The sequence below is a fragment of the Cheilinus undulatus genome, linkage group 10 (assembly GCF_018320785.1).
Source record: "Cheilinus undulatus linkage group 10, ASM1832078v1, whole genome shotgun sequence".
NCBI lineage: Eukaryota > Metazoa > Chordata > Actinopteri > Labriformes > Labridae > Cheilinus > Cheilinus undulatus.
In genome coordinates this window covers 47,475,169-47,497,442 of record NC_054874.1, presented here as the reverse complement: position 1 = coordinate 47,497,442, position 22,274 = coordinate 47,475,169, and the positions used below count along the sequence as shown (strand labels likewise).

General features: G+C 41.7%; 1 protein-coding gene across 2 annotated transcripts; it reads left to right on the top strand.

Annotated features, from left to right (window-relative positions):
- Positions 1-82: 82 nt before the first annotated feature.
- LOC121516070 (TBC1 domain family member 9B) lies at positions 83-21,322 on the top strand. 2 transcript variants are annotated; one of them, XM_041797134.1, is made up of 23 exons: positions 83-375; positions 2,071-2,181; positions 2,289-2,407; positions 2,480-2,711; positions 4,363-4,621; positions 4,763-4,970; positions 6,300-6,497; positions 6,602-6,724; positions 6,817-6,967; positions 7,111-7,325; positions 8,229-8,346; positions 9,325-9,527; positions 9,642-9,724; positions 10,533-10,662; positions 11,600-11,698; positions 11,800-11,868; positions 11,950-12,190; positions 13,522-13,587; positions 13,679-13,744; positions 14,201-14,254; positions 14,966-15,010; positions 15,092-15,195; positions 18,623-21,322. In XM_041797134.1, the coding sequence occupies exons 1-23, from the start codon at positions 258-260 to the stop codon at positions 19,211-19,213; spliced, it is 3,603 nt and encodes a 1,200-aa protein (XP_041653068.1). In that variant the 5' UTR covers positions 83-257; the 3' UTR covers positions 19,214-21,322. The 2 variants fall into 2 exon arrangements, with proteins under 2 accessions (XP_041653068.1, XP_041653069.1); XM_041797135.1 differs by lacking the exon at positions 14,201-14,254.
- The last annotated feature ends 952 nt before the right edge of the window (positions 21,323-22,274 follow it).

Genomic DNA, 22,274 nt, shown 5'->3' with positions numbered 1-22,274 from the left:
GCGTGCACGCGCATGGATGAGTGACGTAATGACGCAGCGTGCGCATGCAGCGTGCCCCATGTCGTCAGACCCGGAAGTGATGTGCAGTCAGCAGACTGACTGAAAACAACAACATCAGCTTTCCACGAAGAAGAAGAAAAAAAAAGAAGAAAACACTAAACCACCATCCCTCCGTCAGCTGATCACGGAGCTCCCCGGAATCACCGACCTCTCTCTCAGAGCTTCCGCGGCTCACGGTGCTCAGGAGGCGGCCAGAGATGTGGATCCATCCCGAGGAGGTTCTGCTGGCCGGAGCTCTGTGGGTCTCTGAGCGGGCCAACCCGTTCTTCATCCTGCAGAGGAGGAAGGGCCACGGCCGGGGTGGAGGCCTGTCCGGTGGGTCCTTAAAATACACTTTTATTACAGCAGATGTTCTGTATTTAAAATAATTATGATTATCTAGAAAACACAGACCCTCATAGTCTATAACAGACCGTTATATCAGCCATTTAATATAAAATATTTTTTGAAATATGAAAATAATGTAGAAAATACATACCTTCATAGTCTATAACAGACCGTTATATGTGCATCATGCAATACAGATTATGAAAGAACATTACACTTCATTATAGTACAAACTAAGTTATGTTTATATACCACAGATAACAATGACAACAATGAGAGGAATATAAATATTACAAATACAAGTACTTACACTACTAATAATGGTAAAATGAAATAATAGTAGTGGTAATAACAATGATAGTTATCACAATGATAATAATAAAGCTCATCATTTAGAGTGATCAATTAACCTAATGAGCATGTCTTTGGTGGTGGGAGGAAGCCGGAGTACCTGGGCATACACAGGGAGAACATGCAAACTCCTCATAGAAAACCCTGACTGGGAAGCGAACCAGCAACCTTCCTGCAGTGAGGCAATAGCACTAACCCCTGCGCCACCATGCAGCCCAGATCATAATAATGATGATTATGATTATAATTATATTATTATGTAAAGCACTTAGAAATATGGACAGAGAGTACATTACAGATAATGACAGTCTCAAATGGCTTTTTATAAAAAACAGTCCAAGTCATTTATACAGATCATCATAGTTTATTACAGGCTTTAGAATTTATTACAGATCAATATAGAACACTACAAATCAATATAGGACACTGCAGATCAATATAGGACACTGCAGATCAAAATAGGAAATTGCAGATCAATCTAGGACACTACAGATTAATATATGACACTACAGATCAATATAGGACAATACAGATTAATATAAGAAACTACAGATCAATATCGGACACTGCAGATCAATATAGGACACTGCAGATCAATCTAGGACACTACAGATTAATATAGGACACTACAGATAATTTTAGGACACTACAGATCAATATAAGACACTACAGATTATTATAGGACACTACAGATCAATATAAGACACTACAGATTATTATAGGACACTACAGATCAATATAGGACACTACAGATTAATCTAGGACACTACAGATTATTATAGGACACTACAGATCAATATAAGACACTACAGACCAATATAGGACACTACAGATTATTATAGGACACTACAGATCAATATAGGACACTACAGATTAATCTAGGACACTACAGATTATTATAGGACACTACAGATCAATATAGGACACTACAGATAATTTTAGGACACTACAGATCAATATAAGACACTACAGACCAATATAGGACACTACAGATTATTATAGGACACTACAGATCAATATAGGACACTACAGATTAATCTAGGACACTACAGATTATTATAGGACACTACAGATCAATATAGGACACTACAGATTAATCTAGGACACTACAGATTATTATAGGACACTACAGATCAATATAAGACACTGCAGATCAATATAGGACACTGCAGTTCAATCTAGGACACAACAGATCAATATAGAACACTACAGATCAATATAGGACTCCTATATTCTTTTAGAACACTACAGAAGACTACATGTCCTTGTGTCCCCTGTCCCCCTGTCCCTGAGTCCCCATGTCCTCATATCCATGTGTCCTTGTGTCCTTAGGTCTCTTAGTGGGGACTCTGGACGTTGTTCTGGACTCCAGTGCTAGAGTTGCACCTTACAGGATCCTGCTGCAGACGGCTGACTCTCAGGTGTACTGGAACATTGCCTGTGGTGAGTCAGGTGGAAAGGGAGCGCTGTGACTGGCTGATCAAGTGTGGAGTAGAGCTCTGTGTTTGGCTGACTCATGTTTTTTATTGACCTTTGCTGTCGTCTTACAGGCTCCTCCAGGAAAGAGATCACGGAGCACTGGGATTGGCTGGAGAGCAACCTGCTGCAGACCATCTCCATTTTTGACAACGATGAGGATGTGACCACGTTCGTCAAAGGAAAAATCTCTGTACGTTAAGCCATGTTTAACACTTCTTTCATCCTTTGTGAGGCTACCACTCAGTGATGTGACTTCCTGCAGGGAATCATTGCTGAGGAGAGCCGGCTCAATCAGACGGATGAACAGGAGGAGGATTGTGGGAAGTTTAGGGAGGCAGAGCTGAAGATGAGGAAGCTGTTTGGAATGCCTGATGAAGAGAAGCTGGTGAACTATTACTCCTGCAGCTACTGGAAGGGCAGAGTGCCACGGCAAGGCTGGGTTTACCTGTCCGTCAACCACCTGTGCTTCTACTCCTTTCTGCTGGGCAAGGAGGGTATGACAGGCCAATCAGATAGCAGGGAATAATGATGTCACTGGAGGCTTTCATCCTTATTACAGCTCAATTAAATAAAGAAGTTCTTATCATAACCGACACTTCTATCCTTAAAAAGAATACTTATGTAGATAGTAAGGCTAAAATTGTAGTTGTTTAGGATACTTTGTAGCCATAAAGGCTACAGGTGTAGAAAATTAGAATACTTTATGGTAATTAAGGCTACTGGTTTAGTTATTAAGGATCTTTGAAGTCATAAAGACTACAGGTGTGTTTATTTAGGATTCTTTGTAGTCATTACGACTACAGGTGAATTTATGTAGGATACTTTGTAGTCATTACGACTACAGGTATATTTATTTAGGATACTTTATAGTCATTATGACTACAGGTGTATTTATTTAGGATACTTTGTAGCCATTACGACTACAGGTGTATCTATTTAGGATACTTTGTAGCCATTAAGACTACAGGCGTATTTATTTAGAATACTTTGTAGTCATTACGACTACAGGTATATTTATTTAGGATACTTTGTAGTCACTAAGACCAGAGGTGAATTTATTTAGGATACTTTGTAGTCATTATGACTAAAGGTGTATTTATTTAGGATAGTTTGTTGTCATAACGACTACAAGTGTATTCATTTAGGATACTTTGTAGTCATTAAGACTACAGGTGTATTTATTTAGGATACTTTGTAGTCATAACGACTTCAGGCATATTTATTAAGGATACTTTGTAGTCACTAAGACCAGAGGTTTATTTATTTAGGATACTTGTAGTCATTACGACTACAGGTGTATTTGTTTAGAATACTTTGTTGTCATTAAGGCTACAGGTGTATTCATTTAGGATACTTGTAGTCACTAAGACCAGAGGTGAATTTATTTAGGACACTTTGGAGTCATTATGACTTCAGTTGTATTTGTTTAGAATACTTTGTTGTCATTAAGGCTACAAGTGTATTCATTTAGGATACTTTGTAGTCACTAAGACTAGAGGTGAATTTATTTAGGATACTCTGTAGTCATTATGACTAAAGGTGTATTTATTTAGGATAGTTTGTAGTCATTACGGCTACAGGTGTATTCATTTAGGATACTTTGTAGTCACTAAGACCAGAGGTGTAGTTATTTAGGATACTTTGTAGTCATTACGACTAAAGGTGTATTTATTTAGGACACTTTGGAGGCATTACGACTACAGGCGTATTTATTTAGGATACTTTGTAGTCACTTAGACCAGAGGTGAATTAATTTAAAATAGTTTGTAGTCATTATGACTAAAGTTGTATTTGTTTAGAATACTTTGTTGTCATTAAGGCTACAGGTGTATTCATTTAGGATACTTTTGAGTCATTATGACTACAGGTGTATCTATTTAGGATAGTTTGTAGTCATTAAGGCTACAGGTGTATTCATTTAGGATACTTTGGAGTCATTACGACTACAGATGTAGTTATGTAGAATACTTTGTTGTCATTAAGGCTACAGGTGTATTCTTTTAGGATACTTTGTAGTCATTAAAGATACTGGTCTAGTCAGTTTATTTACTTTGTTATACTGTACGTTCCTCTTGAGGTTTTATGTTCATTTTGAATTTTTCAGTCAATATGGCTTCATTTTGACCCTTATGTTGCCCTATACAGTGACCCTGGTGGTACCGTGGATGGAGGTGACCCAGCTAGAGAAAAATGCCACTCTGGTGTTCCCAGAAAGCGTTCGAGTCAGCACACGTCACACTGAACATTTCTTCTCCATGTTCCTGAACATTAACGATACCTTTAAACTCATGGAGCAGCTTGCTAACATAGCCATGCGTCAGCTGCTCGACAACGAGGCATTCGCTGCAGACCGCTCGCTCCCCAAACCAGCTAAGACGCTGAAGAACGTCTCTGCTTTGAAGAGGTCTGACTCTATCATATCATAAGCTCTTGAGCTGGGCTGGGTTATCCAGTCTAATATAAATATCTAATAATAGCATTAAAAAAAAGGTTGGGACTTTCTTTATCTCTGACCTTTGACCTACTCAGCTGTTTACTGTTGCAGGGATTTGGATGCAAGGGCAAAGAATGAACGCTATCGGACAATGTTCCGGCTGACACAGGATGAGCGTTTAGATGGACACACAGACTGCACGCTGTGGACACCGTTCGCTAAGATGCATGTGGTGGGACAGCTGTTCATCTCCAACAACTATATCTGTTTTAACAGCAGAGAGGAGGATCTGTGTCAACTCATCATTCCATTAAGAGAGGTAAGCAAGCCACTAATCACTCTGTTCAGAGCAAGCGGCAGCCTCCGGTCCTGCAAAATGAAGCCAATGCAGATGTGCAAAAAGTTGCTATACCTTGAGTGTCCACTTGAGGCTGGCTGCAGCAACACCGGAAGTCCCGTCTGGACACCTGTAAACAGCCGGTTTTGACACACAAAATAAACTGGTTTACAGCCTGGTTCAAAACACCAAACATGTCTCATTAGCTAGTGTCTTATTGTGCTCCCACTGTGGGAATTTTGTTTTTGAATTTTGGGTGAGTTTGGATTATATTTTGGATGAAAGCTGATTGGCGCATCTCATTTGATTGACAGATAGCTCGGCAGGCAGAGGCTCCGTTTCTGTCAACCAGAATGCTAGCTAGCAGGCTGACAGTAAGTCGCGCTTAGTGGGCGGGCCGTTAGGTTGATCCAAAGTTCGGTTGAGACCGCAATTACAATATGGAAGCCTCCACGGATTGGCTTCGAGAGCCGTTTGAGTCCGCCTATTGTAAGCAGATGGCTGACGTCACACAGGGTTTGTCCAATTCTTTCTACAGTCTATGGTTCAGAGAGGTCAACGAGCCACTTATCACACTGTTAATAAAGGTAAACAAACTGCTAATTACCCCATTAAGAGAGGTAAACCAACTGCTAACCATTCCTATAAGAGAGATCCCGTTAAGCAAGGTAAATGAATCGCTTATCACCCAGTTAAGAGAGTTAACTGACTGTTAATCATCCTATTAAGAGAGATAAACAAACTGCTAATCCGCCTGTTAGTAGGTTAACGGGTCACTGTCATCCTGTTAAAAGAGGTAAACAAGATAGTTATATTCCCTAGGCCCTAATTTTCCTGCTGGTTTAACAAAGCCCTCATTTTGCCTCTGGTTTAACAAAAGACTCATTTTCCCTCTGGTTTGACGAGGCCTTCATTCTGCTGCTATTTTAATGAGGCCTCATTTTCTTGCTGGTTTAACAAGGCACTCAGTTTCCCACCTGTTTAACGAGGCACTCAATTTCTTGCTGGTTTAACGAGGCCCTCATTTTCTTGCTGGTTTAATGAGGCCCTCATTTTCCTGCTGGTTTAACAAGGCCCTCATTTTCCTGCTGTTTTAATGAGGCACTAATTTTCCCGCTGGTTTAATGAGGCAATCTTTTCCCCACTGGGTTAGTTGCTCAAATTCCCACTAGTTTAACAAGGCAGTGGTTATTTTTCCCCACTCACAGTCTTGACATTCATTCACCCTCTCAGCTCTGGATTGTTCATGTTAACCCCATCCATCTCCAAACTACTAACACCTTTGTTTTCCCATCATCCTTTGCTCTCCAGGTGTCCATCGTGGAGAAGGCGGACAGCAGCAGTGTCCTGCCGTGCCCCGTCTCTATCAGCACCAAGAACAAGATGAACTTCCTGTTCGCCAACCTCAAGGACCGGGACTTCCTGGTTCAGCGAATCTCAGATTTCCTGCAGCGAACTCCAGACAGCTCATGGGGTGACACGAACCCGCTGTCTCTGCTTGGTAACTCGGTATGTAACCAAGGCATGCAGTGATGCTGCGCCCTACGGTCTGGGTGGTTTCAACAGTAGGACGTCACAGAGACGACTCTGAGTTTGTGACTTTGACTCCACAGGCATCTGCAGCAGCTAACTCTAACCACAAGGGTCAGCACTTCCACCCTGGCCTGCCAACAGCCACTCAGGGCCTGCTGCAGCTCTACCACCGGGATGCCCCTGAGGACCTGGGGCCCAAAGCTGTAAGTACTGGTAGTCTATTCCTCTGTCTTGTCTTAAAGTAGAGATGAAAATAACGATGATGAAGATGATAATGATGTTCTCTGTTCTTAAGATGAAGGAGAAGATGAAGGAGGAGTCGTGGAATATTCACTTCTCTGAGTTTGGACGAGGAGTCTGCATGTACAGAACGTCTAAAACCCGAGAACTCGTCCTCAATGGCATTCCAGAACGTCTGAGAGGAGAGCTATGGATGCTGTTCTCAGGTCTGTTTATTCACTCATTCGTCCTGCCATTCATTCAGTTATTCACTCATAAATCCAATCATTCAGCAACTTTGGCCTCGGATATCTCCTCCCCCTTACGCGTTCATCATCAGTTAATCATTCATGTTTTCATCTCCCGCCAGGTGCCCAGAATGAGATGGCAGCTCATCCTGGTTACTATGGTGACCTGGTGGAGCAGGCCATGGGATTGTGCTCATTGGCTACTGAGGAGATCGAGCGTGACCTTCACCGCTCCATGCCGGAGCACCGAGCCTTCCAGAACGAGACTGGAATTGCTGCTCTGCGCCGCGTCCTTACTGCTTACGCCCACCGAAACCCGGGCATTGGATACTGTCAGGTAAATGCTGATCAATAACTAATGATCAATACTGTTAAGTTAATACTGATCAATAACTAATGATCAATACTGTTAGGTTAATACTGATCAATAACTAATGATCAATACTGTTAAGTTAATACTGATCAATAACTGATGGTCAATAATCTCAGGTAATACTGATCAATAACTAATCATTAATACTGTTACATTAATACTGATCAATAACTAATCATCAGTACTGTTAGGTTACCTGAAGTTTTTATTTACGAGGAATTAAAGGGTAAAAAAATTTATTATTGATCAGTTATTAAGGGTAAATATAATTATTATTGATCAGGTATTAAAGGGTAAATATAGTTATTATTGATCAGGAATTAAAGGGTAAATAAAGTTATTATTGATCAGTTATTAAGGGTAAATATAATTATTATTGATCAGGTATTAAAGGGTAAATATAGTTATTATTGATCAGGAATTAAAGGGTAGATATAGTTATTATTGATCAGGTATGAAGGGTAAATATAGTTATTATTGATCAGGTATTAATAGCTAAATATAGTTATTATTGATCGGTATTAAAGGGTAAATATAGTTATTATTGATCAGGTATTACAGGGGTTACTATAGTTATTATTGATCAGGTATTAAAGGGTAACTATAGTTATTATTGATAGGGTATTGAAGGGTAACTATAGTTATTATTGATCGGGTAGTAAAGGGTAACTATAGTTATTATTGATTGGGTATTAAAGGGTAACTATAGTTATTATTGATCGGGTATTAAGGGTAAATATAGTTATCATTTATCAGGTTTTAGAGGGTATAGTTTTTTTTTTTCAGGCCCAAAATGGTAAACATATTGATCAGTAGCAATAATCAATATTTAACCCAGTAAACCCGCCCCCCTTGTCTCTGGTCTAGGCCATGAACATTGTGACTTCAGTGCTGCTGCTCTACTGTCCAGAGGAGGAAGCCTTCTGGCTGTTGGTGGCGCTCTGTGAACGCATGCTGCCTGACTACTACAACACCAGGGTTGTAGGTCAGTGACATCACACGAGTCAGTGATATCAGATGAGTAGAAGATCATATAAAGGTTTTCAGTCTCATGGTTCTGATGATGGAGATTCTGAATCAATGTTAATGTTGTGAAGTTAGTATCTTTATTCGCTCTCCTCCCTTCTTTGATCCTAATCCTGCTTTAATGGAAACACTGATGTACTATTAAGACAATAAACCTATAGGAGTACTGGTTAGACTGGAATAAAGACTGGGGGCCAGATTGGCCTGAATGAAGAAGGCAAGGGTGGAATGATTAAGATTTGATAATCTTTCTAAAGCCTTTTAAAGGCTTCAAAGAATGACATGATCAAAGGCAAGAAATGGAATGTTGGTGAAGCTGGGGATGTTGGGGCTTTTCCTTCCATTTTTATTCATTAGCTCCAGATGTTTTTATGTAGTTTTGTTTAATTTGTTTTATTTAACCTTTATTGTCTCTACAGAAGGTCTGGTGGACCAGGGCATCTTCAGAGGAGATCGTTTGGTCTTTGGTTGACATAGTTTGTCATCTTTATTATAGTTTAATGTGGTTTTTGTAGTTTGTCCTCTCTCAGAGCTCTGGTGGACCAAGGCGTTTTCAAGGAGTTCATGTAGTCTTTGGCTGGCGTAGTTTGTCATAATTTATTGTAGTTTATCATAGTTAATTGTAATTTATCTTTAGTTTAATTTAACCTTTTTTGTCTCTACAGAAGGTCTGGTGGACCAGGGCGTCTTCGTGGAGTTCCTGCAGTCATTTGTCATAGTTTATTGTAGTTTATTGTAGTTCTTGTAGTTTTTCCTGGTTTAATGAAAGGCTTTGTCTGTGCAAGAGCGTTGGTGGACCAGGACATCTCTGAGAAGTTCACGTGGTCTTTGGCTGACGTAGTTTGTTATAGTTTATTGTAGTTTGTCATAGTTTATTGAATTTTTTTGTGGTTCTTGTAGTTTTTTTCTGGTTTAATGGAAGTTTTTGTCTCCGTAGGAGCTCTGGTTGACCAGGGTGTCTTCGAGGAGCTCACCCGGGCCTTCCTCCCGCTGCTGTATGAACGTATGAAGGAGCTTGGCGTGATCTCCACCATCAGCCTCTCCTGGTTCCTCACTCTCTTCCTCTCTGTGATGCCGTTCGACAGCGCCGTCTTATTGGTTGACTGCTTCTTCTATGAGGGCATCAAGGTCATCTTCCAGGTGAGCCAGTATGCTTTCCGTACTTCCTGTTTCCTGGTGGTGTATTGACCGCCTGAGTTCCTAATAATCGTGAACAAAACTGATCTTTGTTGTCGTTTGTCACTCCCCCTGCAGGTGGCACTCGCTGTTCTCGGTGATAACATGAACGCTTTGCTGGGCTGCAGTGATGAGGGCGAGGCCATGACCATCCTGGGACGGTAAGACATCTTAGTATGAAATGAGTGAGACTTTCAGAACCTCCTTCAATGTTTCAGCCTGATGCTACAGTTGCTTCATTCATTTGAGTGGATAGACAGACGACTCTCTCCTGCGAAAAACACATGACAGCCTAATTGGAGTTTACAAAAAAACCTCAGAAAGACTCTGAGACTGTGAGAGACCAGATTCTCTGGTCAGATGGAAATAAGATTGAACTGTTTGATCTCATTTCTAAATGTGTCTGGAGGAAAACAGGCACCGCTCATCACCCTCTTAATACCATCCCAACAGTGAAGCATGGTGGTGGCAGCATTATGCAGTCAGGGTGTTTCCCAGCAGGGACTGGGAGACTGGTCAAAAAAAAAAAAACCTGTTACACCTGCTCTCCAACCTGCTCAAGATCTCAGACTGGGCTGAAGGTTCATCTTCCAACATGACAATGACCCTAAGACCGCAGCCAAGCCAACACAGTAGTGGATTAGGAACAACTCTGAATGTCCTAGAGGGGCTCAGCAGAAAAGCTCCCAGTGGAGGTGTGCGAAGCTTGTTGGGTACTGAGTAAAGGCTCTGAATACTGATGTCACTCTGATGTTTTAGTTTTAATTTTAAATAAATGTCTAAACTTCTGTTTTCCCTTTGTAATGATGGGGGACTGACTGTAGATTAATGAGGATAAAAATGAATTTAAACGACTATAGCATCAGGATGAAACAGTGAAGGAGGTCTAAATGAGCTGTATCACCTGTATCCAGGTGAGCCTAAATCAGACAGGTGTGATTAGGTTAACTGTTTCCTGTCTTTGCGAAGGTACCTGGATAACGTGGTCAACAAACAGACTGTGGCCCCGCCCATTCCTCACCTGCATGCCCTGCTGACAAGTGGAGATGAACCTCCACCTGAGATCGACGTCTTTGACCTCATCAAGTCCTCCTATGAGGTCAGTCACGGCCCTGTCTAATTCCTGAGGAAGGTCCAGTTTAATTCATGAGAGGCGTGACCTGGTTCATGAGGAAGGCTAAGTCTGATTCCAGAACACTGAAAGGCTCAGTCTAATTCCTGACGAAGGCTTGGTTTCATTCATAAAGGCTATTTTGAATCACTGAAAGGTTGGATCTAATTTCTGAAGGCTATTTTTCATAGCCATTGTTATCTCAAGACACCACAAAGAGGGCAGGTCTAGACCGTACTCTCTGTTGTGGTCTTTTATAATAGACCAGTGTAAATCATTAATATTAAAATAAAGACTATATCCTATTATAATATATATATAAATATAATTGATAAATGTATTATAATATTAACTGTAGTTCATTTGTAGCTCTGGAGGACAGGGTAAGTCTTTTTGAAATGTGGCTCCATACCACTTTATCCAAACCTTTATTCTCAGCTCTAGCTAGCCAGGCCCCTGTAGCCGGTGACAACCTAGTACCCCCTCTGAAGGCTAATTCAAATGTCTGGAAGGCTCAGTCTAATTTCTGAAGGCTATATTTACTGACTGAAAGGCTCAGTCTAATTCCTGAATGCTATTTTAAATAATTGGAGCGTTCAGTCTAAATCCTGAAGGCTAATTCAAATGTCTGAAAGGCTCAGTCTAATTCCTGAAGGCTAAATTGGCTGACTGAATGGCTTGGTCTAATTCCTGAAGACTATATTTACTGACTGAAAGGCTCAGCCTAATTATTGTATGCTATTTTTAAATAATTAAAGGTCTCAGTCTAGAGATCCTGAAGGCTATTTTTAATAACTGAAAAGCTAGGTCTAATTCCTGAAGGCTTGGTCCAAACCTCAAAGGCTACATAAAATTTCCATAAAAGGTTCAGTCTTATTCCTGGACCTGTATTTGAGGTAATTCCAGTTTCTTTTTCTGTTCTCAGAAATACGGCAGCCTGCGCTCTGATGTCATCGAGCAGATGAGGTTCAAGCAGAGGTTAAAGGTCATCCAGTCCCTGGAGGACACTGCTAAGAGGAGCGTGGTGAGTGATGTTAGGATACTGTTTGCTGATACTAACAGAGGAGCGTTGGCTAATGTGTTAACAGAGACCTGTGGTCACCCTGATCACATGTTCTCCTACAGGTCCGGGCTATGATGACGGAGTCTGCTTTTAGTATCGAGGAGCTGGAGGAGCTCTACTGTCTCTTTAAGGTATGCTCAGACAGCCTTCAGACCAACAGCCAATCAGTTTGAAGCTCAGCGTGTGATGTCAAGGTCATCTCTGTGTTCCAGTCCAAACACATGACCAGCTGTTACTGGGGCTCCAGCAGCTCAGCGGCTGACCGTCATGACCCCAGTCTGCCCTACCTGGAGCAGTACCGCATAGACCCCGCCCAGTTCAGTCAGCTGTTTGCGGCGCTGGCACCCTGGGTCTGTGGAGGCCACACCCCCATGCTGTCCGCCCGCCTCTTCAGATTGCTGGACCAGAACGGGGACGGACTGATCAACTTCAAAGAGTTCATCACGGGACTGAGTGAGGCCAAGCCCACACACACCTGTCACTCACTGTCCTGTCAGTATGTATAACACACTCCAAATAAAACATTCCAGTCTACCTAAAGCCCTAAACAACCCCACCTTCACCAACATTTCTTTTGAAGATCATGTTATCTTTTAAAATTTATAAAACATTCGATCTGTGCCTGTAAAGGAGATACCATTCTTAAATGTTTAGAAAACATTCTATCCTTGCCTTTAAAGATGATATCACCCTTTGAAGTTTATAAAACATTTCATCCTTGCCTTTAGAGGTGAAGTCATCCTATAACGTTTATAAAACATTCCATCCTTGCTTTTGAAGATGATTCAATTTTTTAATGTTTATAAAACATTCCATCCTTGCCTTTGAGGATCATGCCATACTTTAATGTTTATAAAACATTCCATCCTTACCTTTGAAGAGGCCATTCTTTAAAGTTTAAAAAACTTTCAACCTTACCTTTAAAGATGATGTCCTTTAAAGTTTGTAAAACATTCCATCCTTGCCTTGAAAGATAATATCCTTTAATGTTTATAAAACATTCCATCCTTGCCTTGAAAGATAATATCAATCTTTAAAGTTTATAAATCATTCCATCCTTGCCTTGAAAGATAATATCAATCTTTAATGTTTATAAAACATTCCATCCTTGCCTTTGAGGATGACACCATTCTTTATTGTTTATACAACATTCCATCCTTACCTTTGAAGATGTCATCCTTTAATGTTTATAAAACATTCAATTCTTGGCTTTGAAGATGTCTTCCCTTAAAGTTTATTCAACATTCCATCTTTACCTTTAGAGGTGATGTCATCCTTCAATGTTAATAAAACATTCTATTCTTGGCTTTGAAGATGTCTTCCTTTAAAGTTTATAAAACATTCCATCCTTACTGTTAAAGATTTCTTCCTTTAAAGTTTATAAAACATTCCATCCTTGCCTTTAGAGGTGATGTCATCCTTTGATAGAACTAATTGAGGCAGTACAGACATGAATGCCAGGCAGAGACCCCTGTCCATGTAGTCTTTAACTTCCACCTCTGGAAGAACTTCTTGTGTATCCTGTGGGAGGCTGGGACATGGGTCTGAGTGGTCCATGTTCAACACCTACGTTGTGGAAGCGGCTGCTAAAGCTCATTGCCTGGCTTAAGAAGGAGGCCCTGAGGGCTTGGTTAGAGACCCAGGGGTCTCTGGAGGCAGCTGGACTACGTCTCACTCTGAAATCCCCTGTCCTCTGCCTCAGCTGATCCATCTCCACTCTGATCAATATCTGGATAATCAGCTGATGATCTGTACTGATCAGCTCCACCTGTCTGTGTCCACAGGTGGGATGTATCACGGAGACATGACGGAGAAACTGAAGCTTCTTTATAAGCTCCACCTTCCACCAGGTGAGCTTACCTGTATGTTCTGACAGAACGAAGTTAGTGGCTATCAGCAGGATGATGGTTGCCATGGTGACTGGTGATGTTTTTATTCCAGCTCTGTGTCCGGAGGAGGCTGAGTCTGCCCTCGAAGCCACAAACTTCTTCACTGAGGACAGTCGAGGTAAACAGCTGTTTCTGTTCTTTAATGTTCATAAATGTTGGCTGGAGCTTCTCACCTGCTGACAGGTGAGCTGGTACTAACACCTGAGAGATGTTGTTAAGGTGTCTTCATGTTTATGTCCATCCAACCTCCACTCTGACTTTATTTTCTCTTTCTTTTGCTCACCTCCATCTTTTGCTTCTTTCTCCCCTGCCCTACTTCCTTAACATCTCCTTCTCCATCCTCTTTCTTCTTCTTTGTCCTACTTCCTTTAATTCTCCATCGTTTGCATTTTCTTCTCCTCTGTCCTTCTTCCTCTTATTCTTTTTCTCCATCTTCTGCTTCTTCTTTCTCTCCTTTTGCTTGTTCTTCTTCTTTGTCCGACTTCCTCTACTTCTTTTTTACTTCTTCTGTTTCTTTTCTCATCTTCTTCTGCTACATGATTTGCTTCTTTTCCTCTGTCCTACTTCCTTCCAGAATCTTCTGTCCCGTCTGATTTGGACACTCCAGGGCAGCAGGAAGTGATCTCAGGTTTGTTTCTTGCTCTGCCATTCTCTTCTTCAGTTTTGGATGATCTAGGCTCACAGTCTGCTCTGTCTTAGTTGAGTCTCAGCTGACACTCTTCCTCAGATTTCCTGAGGCTGTGGTTCATCGATTCTTTCGTAATATCCAAGTTGTCCACTTCTGTGGTGTTTAGTTTCCTCTCCAGATCAGAGACCTCTCTCATCAATCTTTGTAGATCCACACATACACAGGCTGTCTCCAGCATGTCCCAGAAGCACCGCATTAATCTGCTCCTATCAAGATCAGAGACGAGTCTTTTTTCAACAGAGCTTCTGCCAGCTGGTATTAAGCTGAATCCAACAGAAATGCAGAGCATCTGGTCAATTTCAAACGAAGCAGCAGATATAGCCTGCAGATCGTCAAACAAAGCAACACCTCTTCAAAACAGGAAGTGAACGAACAGGGATCCAACCTCAGACAGGTAGAGTTACCTGCTGTTTGGTTGTTGGTCTCTGTGGTCCTGCGTTAACTCCAGGTCTCCTAATTGGGCACCAGAAAGGACCCGTTTGTTTGAACCATCTGGTGAAAATTAGTTAAAAGTGAAAGTGGCACAAAAGGTGATGAGAGTGGGTTTCACTCCTGGGCACAGGTGAGAGGGTCAGGGTCCGGTTTAGAGACAGACATAAGGGAGGTAAATCTCTTCAACAACCATGATGACTGTGTTTCCTGTCTGTGCAGGTGAGGAGGTTAAAGAAGGAGGTGGGGACGGCGAAGAAAGGAAAGGTAAATGCTCTGCCTATGGAGAATGGTCATGTGATGTACCTGTAGTGTGTGACCTCTGACATGTTGTTCCTTGTGTCCTAGCTGGTGAGGAGCGTGCAAAGGACTACAGATACTACCTGAGGATGTGGGCCAAAGAGAAAGAACCAAAGACAGAGACCATCAAAGACCTGCCCAGGATCAACCAGGTGAACTGACCCCCTCTCTCCATCAGGGCTCTTTTCCTCAACACTAGGGGTGCCAAACTCAAGGCCCGGGGGCCAAATCCGGCCCATGACACAGTTAGACCCAGCCCACAAAATCATATCATATTCTTATTATAACTGGCCCTAAAATATGAGGTCTGCAGATTTCCTCCAGTATAAAAATGTAAAATTAAACTTGATCATATCAAATATCCCTAAGTCATAAAAATATGAAAAAAAAATAGTAAAAATTACTAAACAAAAAGAAATGTGGGGAAATAAATTAATTTGTGTTTTGCTTTCTTATTTCCAATTTGGCATTGCACATTTATGACTTCAATCTATTATTTGAACTTTTATTTCATATTTTGACCTTTCATATTTATTATTTTGACTTACTATCTCATATTTTGACCATTCTCAATTTATTATTTAGACTTTTTGTCTCATATTTGACCTTTTCAATTCATAATTTTGACTTTTTGTGTCATATTTTAACCTTGTGAATGTATTATTTTCACCTTTATCTCATATTTTGACCTTTTCAAATATTTTGACTTTTGATCTCCTATTTTAACCTTTTCAATTTATAATTTCAACGTTTTGACTCATATTTTGACCTCTTCAATTAATTATTTTGACTTTTTATCTCCTACAGTCATGGACGAAAGTATTGGCACCCCTGGAATTTTTTCCAGAAAATACAGCATTTCTCCCAGAAATTGTTGCAATTACAAATGTTTTTGGTATACGTGTGGTTATTGCCTTTATGTGCATTGGAGCAACACAAAAAATCAGAAGAAAAAAAGACAAAATTAACATAATTTTACACAAAACTCAGGAAATGGTCCGTACAAAATTATTGGCACCCTCAACTTAATATTTGGTTGCACAACCTCGGAAAAAAATAACTGAAACAAATCACTTCCTATAACCATCAGCAAGCTTCTCACATCTCTCAACTGGATTTTTGGACCACTCTTCTTCTGCAAACTGCTCCAGGTCTCTCAGATTTGAAGGGTGCTTCTTGCAACAGCAGTTGTAAGATCTCTTCATAGGTGTTCAATGGTATTTAGATCTGGACTCATTGCTGGCCACTTCAGAACTCTCCAGCTTTGTCTCCAACCATTTCTTGGTGCTTTTTGAGGTTTGTTTCGGGTCGTTGTCCTGCTGGAACACCTATGACCTCTGATGCAGACCCAGCTTTCTGACACTAGGCCCTACATTGCGGCCCAAAATTTTTTGATAGTCTCCAGATTTCATGATTCCTTGCACACAGTCAAGGTACCCAGTGCCAGAGGCAACAAAATAACCCCAAAACATCCTTGAACCTCCACCATGTCTGACTGTAGGTACTGTGTTCTTTTCTTTGTAGGGCTCATTCTGTTTTCTGTAAACAGTAGAATGACGTGCTTTTCCAGAAAGCTCTACCTTAGTCTCATCTGTCCACAAAATGTTCTCCCAGAAGGATTGAGGCTTACTCAGGTCCATTTTTGCAAACTCCAGTCTGGCTTTTTTATGTCTCTTTGTCAGTCATGGGGTTCTCCTGGGTCTCCTGCCATAGCGCTTCATCTCATTCAGATGACCACGTATGGTCCCAGCTGACACTTTTGCACCCTGAGTCTGCAGGACAGCCTGAATCTGTGTGGAAGTTGACTGAGGATGTTTATCCACCATTCCAACTATCCTGCGTTGCATTCTTTTGTCAGTTTTTCTCTTCCGTCCACGTCCAAGATGATTAGTCACAGTTCCATGGGTTATAAACTTCTTGATTATTTTACGCACAGTGGACAAAGGAATCTCAAGATCTCTGGAGATGAAACCTTGAGATTGTTCATATTTTGTTCATATTTTTTCACAATTTTGCTTCTTAAGTCCTCAGACAATTCTGGGCTCTTCTTTCTCTTCTCCTTGCTTGGTGTGACACACACAGACACACAACACAAAGGTTGAGTAAACTTTTATACATTCTAACTGGCTTCAGGTGTGATTTCTAGATTGCCAGCACCTGTTACTGCCACAGGTGAGTTTAAATGAGCATCACATGCTGGAAATAAAATGATTTACCCACAGTTTAAAAAGGGTGCCAACAATTTTGTCCGGCCCATTTTTTGAGTATTGTGTAAAATTATGTCAATTTTGTCTTTTTTCTTCTAATTTTTTGTGTCGTTCCAATGCACATAAAGGCAATAAACATGTGTATACCAAAAACATTTGTAATTGCAACAATTTCTGGGAGAAATGCTGTATTTTCTGGAAAAATTCCAGGGGTGCCAATACTTTCGTCCATGACTGTATTTTGACCTTTTCAATTTATTATTTCAACGTTTTAACTTCTATTTTGACCTTTACAATGTATTATTTTGACATTTTATTTCATATTTTGACCTTTTAGGTGCACCATTTTAAATTTCAAAGACATAATTATGCCTTAAAAACATGATTGTGAATGTTTGTTTTTTTTTACATTTGCCTTTTGAAAGTATTATTTTAACATCTAATTTGTGTTTGACCTTTTGAACTGATAATTTTGACTTTTTATCTCAGATTTTGAGCCTTTCAACTAATCATTTTGACTTTTTAAATCTCAAAATCATCTATCATCAGTGCTATTTTTTCTCCATAGTTTATTACTGGCTAAAATGAGGTTATCAGTTTAGCAATATGTGGACCCTTTTAGGCCCTCAGGTTAGACCTTCATTCAGAATCCAGCGCCTTCTGTGATTGAGTTTGACACCTGTGCTTTACACCATACCGATTCTAATCATCTGCTATAATCATTTATCTTAATTCCACATTGGGAATTGTTCGGTATGGTTACGGCAGTTTCTGACAAAGCTGAAAGGAGGTTGGCATTAACTTCACGCTAGATCGGCCCATTCATTGGGCTCGGTCTTGTTCGTCCCAGTTTACGCTCTAACAGGGGTGAGTGAACTCTGCAAAGGAAGCGTTCTACACCAGACCCACCTCACCTCAGGGGTAGATCTGATCCCCAGGGGTGATGCCTTGGCTGTTCTTGGTGACTTCAATGCTACCACTGGCACTGACAGGGAGGGCTATAAGGCGTGGACTGGCCCACACAACTCTGGACAACGAGATGAAAGCTCCTCAATGAACTTTGACTTTTCCAGCAGTCAGAGCCTGAGGATTGCTGGATTGTGGTTTCAGAGAGCAGTCTCATGGCGCTGGACTTGGTATTCCAATGATGGTGTCACAAAGAAGGAGTTTGACCATGTACCTACATGTATGTAGGTGGACACTGGGGGCTGCTCAGGGACTGCAGGGTTTTCAGGAATTTTCAGTTCAAGACGACAGGCAATTCATGTACCTCTGTAAGACACAGACGTTCAGTGAGAGGCCACTGTCTGTTTGACATGATTAAACCATTCTCTTTCTCTTGTTCAACCCTGCCTTCTTTCTCTCTCTCCAGGAGCAGTTCATCGACCTCTGTAAGACACTCTATAACATGTTCAGTGAGGAGCCTGGCGAGCAGCAGCTCTACCACTCCATCGCCACCGTGGCCAGCCTGCTGCTCCGGATCGGAGAGGTTGGGAAGAAATTCAATAATGGCAGCAGGAGAACAGACAACCCTGTACAGGCCCAGCCTCCTGAACCTGCCACTGAGGAAGAGTGTTCAGGTGATTCTCAGGTGTGCCGGGCTCTGGCGGAGGCTCAGCTGGAGCCGGCCGCCCCACCGACGTCTGACGAGGAGGGGAAGGATGACACATCAGTGTCCTCGTACTCGGTGGTCAGCTCCGGCTCGCTTCAGTGTGAGGACATCGCCGACGACACCGTTCTGGTGGGCAGCGGCGAGCAGAGGCGAGGCAGCGTGCTTGACGTGGATTGGTCCATCACTTTCGAACAGGTTCTGGCCTCACTGCTGACAGAGCCGCCACTGGTCGACTATTTTGAGAGGAAGAGGGACATCCAGAGCAAGATGGCCGCCTGTAAGGCCCAGCGTGCCGTGGAGCGTCAGACAAGCTCCACATCCGACCACGAACTTGCCCAGCACTCCGTCTGACCCTGAGCTATACCTGTGCAGGTGTCATGTAAATAAACTCTCCCACCTGCACTGACACTAATGGCTAACAGGCAGGCTAACCCCTGGCAGAAGTATAGAAGCCCCAGAGTCCAAAAGATTTGGTTTTCAACCTGAAATTGGCTGAAAGACCAATCAGCTGTGTCTCATTCAACCTTCTTAAATATTCAGTACTCTACATTTATACTGCAGATATCACACCATGCTAACTATGCTACCGGTTAGCATGCTGTTCCATGGATTAATACCATCAGATCTCATTATGTGAACTCAGAACCTACGAAGTGTTTGAGAAGCTTGTCTGGGACACAGCTGTGATGTTTCATTTAAAAACATGGTTTTATATTTCAAACAGCAGATTTAACCTCATTTTACTGTCAGAGAACCAGTGTTTGGACCCCAGGAGGACCAGGACTCTAGGGTACAGCTAAGGGGGATCAGTGTTTGGACCCCAGGAGGACAAGGACTCTAGGGTACAGCTAAGGGGGATCAGTGTTTGGACCCCAGGAGGACAAGGACTCTAGGGTACAGCTAAGGGGGATCAGTGTTTGGACCCCAGGAGGACCAGGACTCTAGGGTACAGCTAAGGGGGATCAGTGTTTGGACCCAAGGAGGACCAGGACTCAAGGGTACAGCTAAAGGGGATCGGTGTTTGGACCCAAGGAGGACCAGGACTCTAGGGTACAGCTAAGGGGGATCAGTGTTTGGACCCCAGGAGGACAAGGACTCTAGGGTACAGCTAAGGGGGATCAGTGTTTGGACCCCAGGAGGACCAGGACTCTAGGGAACAGCTAAGGGGGATCAGTGTTTGGACCCAAGGAGGACCAGGACTCAAGGGTACAGCTAAGGGGGATCGGTGTTTGGACCCAAGGAGGACCAGGACTCTAGGGTACAGCTAAGGGGGATCAGTGTTTGGACCCCAGGAGGACTAGGACTCCAGGGTACAGCTGAGGGGGATTCGTGTTTGGACCCCAGGAGGACTAGGGTACAGCTGAGGGGGATCAGTGGTTGGACCTAGGAGGACTTGGACTTTAGGGTACAGATAAGGGGGATCAGGGTTTGGACCCAAGAAGGACTTGGACTCTAGGGTACAGCTAAGGGGGATCCATGTTTGGACCCCAGGAGGACAAGGACTCTGGGGTACAGCTGATTGGGATCCGTGTTTGGACCCTACGAGGACTAGGACTCTAGGGTACAGCTAACAAGATTAATGTTATGACCCCAGGAGGACTAGGACTTTGGGGTTCAGCTGATTGGGATCCAGGTTTTTGTCCCTGGTTAACTGAAATAAGACTGAATAGCTTAAGGTTTTTCATTGTGATTAGCCCTAGGTCCATCCTGAAGTATTAAGACCAGTTCCATACCTGCAAACTTTCATTTTGACAACACAGAAGCCTCTTTTCTCAGTTTCCTGCCTTTCTGTTTTAAACCTTGGCTGCTATGTACTGGAGGCATATGTTGACTCAGGCACCATCTTGGAGAGGGGTAGCCACAGCTTATGAAAAGTGTAAGTCAATGACAGCATGAGGTCTGGAGGTTTGTCCTCAGTTAAAATCATCCATAGTCTCTGAATTGTGAAGCTGTTATGTCACAAATTTGTTTTTATAATAATTAATCAGGATGATGATGGTAAAAGACCTCTGACCCAGTAAAAGCTCCACACACTGATGATGATGTTTCAGCTCCTGTACATTTGAAGAGCTGTCAGCTGAATAAACGTCCTTTCTACTGTACCGTTACAGTTCGTTCTGATGGTTCACAAGGCATTCTGGGAAATTTCACATTACCCTCAGTGTGACCTTCACCCCTTCACCCTACCTCGCTAGGACACCTCGCCACAAGACAGGAAGGTGTTTCCCTGCATCTGCTACCCCTCTCCAAGATGGCAGCCAAATAGACACATGTCATAACTCAGAAAGCAGCACCTTCATATATATATATATATCTATGATTTCTGGTGACATCATTCCCATCAACGTCCTGTTCAAAGATGTTTTATCGTTTGTTTCTCTTTGATGTCTCCTCCGAATCGATCAAAGATCAGTCATTGATCAATTATTGATCTGTTTAATAAAGTAAAAAAAATCTTAATTTGGTTTTCTCCTTTCATCTTTATTGATTATTGAAAATAAAAGAAGCCAGAGTCAGAGTACAGGGATCAGGTGTGAACAGCCCTTTTCAAGTCCAGACACTAACTCTCTATTGGATTGAGGTCTGCGCTTTGACTTGGCCAATCCAGAACATTCTCCTTGTTGTCTTTAAACCATTTCTGTGTAGCTTTCTCCATCCTAACGATGGAAAAACAGGTGCTGAATTTTATGTTCCAGAATGGAAAGATGACCAAGAGAACTACGGACCACAGATCATATTCTGCTGTTGAATGATGGCAGATTTATTAGACCCCTGTTCAGGACCACCCATAATGGGGTTAAAGGGTAGAGCTCCCTGGAGCCCAGCCAAAGTGAGGGCCATGGAGGTGAGCAAAATCATGGTCCGTTGTAAAATTAAGCTGTGATTACCACATTATATTTTTCACCTGAGTAAAGCCACTCTGAAAAAAGCAACAATAGCACAAAAACAATGAATTTTATTTATTTATTCTGTGGTATAGTTCTGTTTAAAGGAAATGAGTTTACATTTAGAAAAAAGCTAGATTGTACTACAGAATAAAAATCATGGTTTGTTGCTTTGATAAGAATTTTTATTCAGGTTAAAAATGAAATATGGTTATCACAGCTCAACTTCACAGTGAACGAGGATTTTACTAACCTCCATTCACTGCCAGTTTGCCTGGACCTCAGTAAGATGAGATGTGAACCTGGAAATCACAGGGAAAAAGCCAGGGTTTTTAGTGTCGTGGTCTGACAATAAATCTGTTTTTAATAATAATCTAGTTTAACATTTGATCATTCATACATTTACTGTTATAATCGTGTAATAATCAATTTCTTTTTCCTGTTTAATCAGTTCCAAACCTTAACACATAATGTGGACCATTTATTTTTTGCACTGAATTGATGTAGTTTTGTTAAATGCTATTGTT

Coding starts and splice junctions, on each gene's coding strand:
- LOC121516070 (XM_041797134.1), top strand. CDS start 258: ATGTGGATCCATCCCGAGGAGGTTCTGCTGGCCGGAGCTCTGTGGGTC. Junction 9,725..10,532: donor GCCATGACCATCCTGGGACG/GTAAGACATCTT, acceptor GTCTTTGCGAAG/GTACCTGGATAACGTGGTCA. Junction 12,191..13,521: donor AGAGTTCATCACGGGACTGA/GTGAGGCCAAGC, acceptor CTGTGTCCACAG/GTGGGATGTATCACGGAGAC.